Source organism: Megalobrama amblycephala, linkage group LG11 (genome assembly GCF_018812025.1).
Source record: "Megalobrama amblycephala isolate DHTTF-2021 linkage group LG11, ASM1881202v1, whole genome shotgun sequence".
NCBI lineage: Eukaryota > Metazoa > Chordata > Actinopteri > Cypriniformes > Xenocyprididae > Megalobrama > Megalobrama amblycephala.
In genome coordinates, this window is record NC_063054.1 from 32,766,344 (window position 1) to 32,772,343 (window position 6,000).

Below are 6,000 nucleotides of genomic sequence, written 5' to 3' on the forward strand. Positions count from 1 at the left end.
TACCTAGCAGCATGAAACAAAACTTGTATTCAGACTGTGAATGGGTAATATACAGAAAGCAAGAGAAAAGCCTCTCTTTATAATCACTAAGGCTGTCAATCTCTAAAGCACAAGCTCACTGAATCTCCCTGAACTCCCATTAAAAAGCTGTCTTAACTGTACAATAAATCTCTTATTTACAACGCATTTACACATTGTTGGTTATAATGAAAAGATTCATTAGTGTGCGGCTTGCATTGAACAAAACAAAACATAGGGGTGCACCGATCCGATGCTCAGATCGGGTATCGGCTCCGATACTGCCATTTTTGCCGGATCGGGTATCAGCCGGATAGCCGATCAAAAGACGATATTGTGTGTGTACCATTCTGTGTTATTGTTAAGCTCCACAAAAGGCACAAAAAAAGCATTATAAAAGTTTCCGTGCACTATATTCCAAGTGTTCTGAAGCCATTCCATAGTTTAATTTGAGGTACAGATAAATATTTAAGTCGTTAAATTAAAGTTCATGTAAATGCCTCCCTCCGCTGCGGCTGTCAGTCATTCTCCATTCACCATTCAGACTGCGTGTCGCATTCAGTTACGACAGTCAACACAATAAAACTCCCTCCAAAATGAATCAATGTTTATATTATTATACTTCATCTGTAGACAATGATACCGGTACTACAATATGCATCAATTAGGGCTGGGCGATATATCGCATGAGATTGTCACGCGCCTTCGATAATGAACGCGATATTGCGTAGCTTGTCAGTGATCTACGGCTCTGTCTATTAAATGCCGCTCCATTTGAAAGCAGGTGATGGCGATTTAGCGGTAATCAGGGAACCGGCTTTACTGACGAAATGCGCGTGACAATCGCATGCGATATATCGCCCAGCCCTAGCATCAATATCTCTTCACTTTATGCTTTGAACTTTTCAGTGCAGTGCGCTGCCGCTGCGCGCTGTGACTCCATGATGCTTCAAGCACATCATTCTGCACATGGAATGCGCATAAGCACTTTGTGCTTTGATAAATTTAAAAGAAGTGTCTTTTAATTTTATAGTATAGCCTATTTTTATATATAAATATATTTAATTTATGTCATGTATCACTCAAACATTCATGAAAAACAAGCCATAAGTCATGGATGAAGGAATCAGCTGGACTCCTGTTTATTTTGAATGTCTACAAAGCCAGTGAAGCTATTGGTTTATTTACAGTTGTTGCACTGATGCACAATTATTTAATAAATAATTCACTACATTTGTGTCTGTTATTTTGTTTTACAAAGTTAGAAAAGTAATGTTTAAGTCAAGCCTGATCCCAGTCTCTTTCACACAGTGAGGCATAAAGTTTATTAGGTAATTCAGCACTTTTTTTACTTGAATATCGGATCGGTATCGGCCGATACTGAATCCCAGGTATCAGAATCGGTATCGGAAGCGAAAAAGGCGGATTGGTGCATCCCTACAAAACATTATGCATTTTTCTCCAGAAGTTATGACCAATACAAATATCTTTGTATTCTTTTAAAATAAAGTTGCAGCTATCTTGTCAATGTGGGTGTCTGTTGTTGTTGAGGTCTCCGGTAATTTGTTCCATCTCTTTAGTTTCTTTTTCTACCGTGAAACACCGTTCCGGGCCAGTGTTGCCAACTTGTGGAATAAACTGATTAGTGTAAACCAAATTCAACGCTCATGTGCAACCTGCACATACAACGTACAGTACACGCATTCTACTATACTGATGAAATTTGCGTCACACACACTGTGCGCGGACCCTCGTGTACGTGTATAAACCGAAGTCAATTTTGGGCCTAACTTCTTTACTAGCACCTCTGATATAGGCTACTGCATTCACGTGCTCAACAGATATGATTGTGATTGGCTATAATGCTTATAAATACACTTGTAAAAACACGCTGTAACAAGAAAACCTCCAAGAGCACTCAAACAAATACGAACAAGAGCATATGAAAGCAGAAACTATCAGCAAGTACTAAATATACCCGGTACTCGGTACTAGTGGCACTACAGAAATGGTAGTACCATCAACTATTTTAAGTACCGACTTACCCATTTGACAACCCTATGCAACCAAGTATTAATTTAACCAAGACTAGAATTTAATTAATGCTGCTTAAAATTAAGTATTCAGGAATCTCAACATTTCATTGCAACACCCTGTTCATTTACATGTTTGTAGTATGTCTAAATTTAGCAGCAAACCCTATATTAAAGAATTGTAAATATCAATTTAAAATATTATGGGTCAATCTCTAGCAACAACAAAACTTAGTCTGCTTTGCTAGCTAATCATTTCTATAATCTTTTTTTTTGCCTTCAGTAATGGAACGGGCATCCAACACTTGCCAAAGCGGATGTCACAGAGCCAGTCTTAGCCAGTATGAGACACATGGGAATGGAATCACAAGGATTCAGTAGGGTGGGGACAGTGAAGGCCATGCAACTGTTTCTGGTGGACATGATACAGATGCAAATACAGGAAATGATGGCATGTATCCTTTTGTTCTTCCATTCTCTTAAAACCACAGTGCTGACGGGTAAAATGCTTTGTTTTAGTATTTTGGTATCAAATTCATTTCATTAAACCATTCATTTCAAATAATTACCTTATGCATCTTCTCTTAAAGCTTAAATAATCTTTTTTTTTTACGTTTCAACTATGCACATGTACATACACATTTCCATGTAACAGACAATGAGAACAAAAAAAAAAAAAAAAACAAGAACAAAGCTTCTCAGTATTTTACATTGATATTCAATACCACCTCTTTTCTTAGTCTTCTATTAACACCTTTCCAACTCCACCACGTTTTAAGAATGATCTGAAAAGTCCCCAAACTCCATCAAAAACTGTATATTTATTCCTTAAAATATAAGTTATCTTTTCCATTGACATATTTGTTACCATTTCTTTTAGCCAACGTCCTATACTTAGAGCACAAATAAAGCTTAAATAATCTTATGAAAGATTATGAAATGTGTCATCTTTTAATCATCTTATCTTGTAACTTTAATTATCATATAAAAAGCGATATTACATTTCCATTTAATCACTTAGTAGGTGCTTCATCCAAGACACAAATTACAAACAAACAACATCGCAAGCAATTTTTAATAAACGGCATGAACTAAAGGAAGCAAGCAGACTTCATATAGACTATCCACACATATTCTAACATGAAAAGTTGTGCATAACAGGAAGATGCCACATGCAAAACCATCCCAGAAAACCAAGCTGATAAATTATGCATGCAATAAATGACTAAGCTAGTTAAACACACTTGCTGCTTACTTATTTAATGTATAACAAGGCACTTTTAATGTCTACCCAGAATCTCCAAATGTGATCTGTAAACACACTACAATCCCAAATTACTGTGATATTAAAACGGACAATGAAAGAAGAGCAGAGTTCATTACATGAATGCAAAATGCAGTCCAAATGCAGGCATTTGAGCTCTTTCTCTTTAAAACTTAGAATATCCAAGTGGAGAAGCATATATTATCTATTGTGCGTTAATATGCTTAAAAATGAGGTGATGTTAGAGAGACAGACTGATAATCAGAATCTCTCCATTTTAATGTCTGGTCTACTGATTTATGACATCATTTGTGTCTCCAAAATATAAAGTAGCACCAGCACCCTTCAATTATACCACTGCACATTCTACAGTAAACAACGTTTCAAAGGTAAATCAACCTACTTATTTAATGGGTTGTTTACATAAATTACTCCTTACATAACAGCAACTCATTCTCAAGTGAGAAATGCAAAGCATTTTACACTTAACATCCCTAGCCACAGCCAAAAACGAAAAGAAAAAAATAAATATGCAACCATTTAGATTGCAAAACAACACTGCATACAGTATGTCATGGCAGAACCAATAACTATTATTATTATTATTATTATCAGAAAATGCATTATATATATATATATATATATATATATATATATATATATATATATATATATATATATATAAACTGAATATCCACGTATTAATAAATACAATATGTGCATTATATCTATGCTTTGCAAATAGAAATTCTCAATAGAAGATCTGCACATCAGTTATTTGAAAGAATAATCAGTACTGGCTGTAAAACAATTATAATATTAGGCGATCTAGTTGCTATACATTGTGCCAGTGAATAAAATATGACAATAGAAGCAGGCTTGCAAATCGGCTGTCACAATTGGTTGGAGGACTAGACGATTACGTCATCATTTGCTCTTCAACACTCATGCTGATCTTAGGAGTTTGTGCTCTTAAAGGGGGTTCTCGGATGGGTTCTGTTATGCATTGTCCACTTCTTCCTAATCACCTTCTACAGACCAAAACAAACCTAATCTGGGCTTTTATTATGTCACATCAGCAGGTGCTCCGGGGGCTCAATATCACTTATGCATGAATTATTAAGGGCCAAAGAATATTCTCAGAGCCTATGGGGGTTTCCAGTAAATCAGCAGGAGAGACCCCCGACCTAATGCTTTACCCCCAACCCCCTTCATTCAATGCATTCATGCACTGCCCGCCTAAAAACACTAATTCCCTACCAATAGTGGCATGCAATCCAATGCATCAGCAGGTGCCAAAGTACAAGAATCAACGCAAGAAAACCAAGACGTGTTAAACACCCCATTGATCGCGCGCGATTGTTTTCTAGATGCATCTAAAAAAAACACGCTGATCTAATATTTAAGCAAAAATAGTCATGCATTCTCATGCACCAGAGTGACAACATGCATGACATTCAATGACGCTTGCGTTTTAAATATCTGTGGGCAAATAAATGCACAACCACCGGTGCATTTCAGGTTACATCATTTATATGGCTAGTTTTGGTCAATGCTGACCACCGACACATCTACAGATATATGTTTATTACATTCACGTACCATCTACAACCTCAAGCAACATCATCCAGCTCTATTATGCAGCTGGTCTGATCTAATCTGACAGTTTTGCATGCAGCTCTGCTACAAACTGCAAGCACCGATTTTATCCCTGTAAATGAACACCGGCTCGTGCACGTAAGGAACGTTTTAACGTACAAAAGACCAATGCAATGTTGAACAGCAACAGGGACCCAGCTAAAAGTGCTCGCGTCGTATTCATACCAGACTATTATGCTTTACTTCACCTTTATAACAGGCATAACCTGTCATTAACTGACTCAAAAATACATTAAATAAATCATAATAAACCTCCTGTCGCCACTTAGTCTTTTAAAAAGATAATACATGACATATCAAGCGCACGTTTCTTCACTATAACACTATCTGCGTGCTGGGGGAATGAATCTCGCGGCACGGACAGCCAGGAGCTCGTGCGGCCTGTGCTCGCTCGCGGCTCCGCGGACTCACCTCAGTCGGTTGGCTGATCTCGAACAGGTCGAGCCGGTTGGCGTTCCAGTGGTTGATGATGTCGGCGAGTTTCCGCCGCTCCTCCTCTCGGCTCCCCATTCTCAAATCCCGACTAATTCTAGTCAAGCCGGAGAGAGAAACAATCTGCCTATTTCCTCGCTGGTTCGGTTTTATCCACTCAAACGGGCTTCTAATCCGACGACCTGAAATAAAAGTAAATCTGTTACACCCAGAATCTGGGTTTTCAAAAGCGGTTTCTGTGGTGAGTGTCGCTCCTTCCCGCAGTCGCCGGTTAATGCACCTCAGCTCTATCGTCAACCGCTTCTACTGTTTCCGCGTTCCCTGCTCTCGTTTGTCTTATCGCGCTCCGTGCGCGCTCCCTATGGCAAAGCGGTGGGACTGACTGGAGCTGTGCGCGCGCCCCCTATACTCCACACAAAATTCACGAGGGACGCTGACGGGTACGCGCATAGAAACAAATAGTGCCAGGCACTTACTTTTCTCTCTATTCAAAGTACTTTATTGTGCACGCGGATGTCGTTTGATTAAATTATACACTCTAAATAAAAAAAATTAATAAAACTATTATTTAAAAATTACTGTATTGCTTGCTTA

At 38.2% G+C, this 6,000-nt stretch overlaps 1 protein-coding gene across 15 annotated transcripts in view; it reads right to left on the reverse strand.

Moving 5' to 3' along the window:
- Positions 1-5,765, reverse strand: part of afdna (afadin, adherens junction formation factor a) — a 132,191-nt gene extending 126,426 nt beyond the window's left edge. For 5 of the 15 annotated variants that reach the window (XM_048207517.1, XM_048207519.1, XM_048207528.1 and 2 more), the window contains exon 1: positions 5,386-5,763. In XM_048207517.1, the coding sequence (XP_048063474.1) occupies positions 5,386-5,484 (99 nt within the window). In that variant the 5' untranslated portion in view covers positions 5,485-5,763. Of the gene's footprint in view, positions 1-5,385 lie in introns of all 15 variants that reach the window. The other 10 variants (XM_048207529.1, XM_048207526.1, XM_048207525.1 and 7 more) reach the window with 4 other exon arrangements.
- Positions 5,766-6,000: the final 235 nt, after the last annotated feature.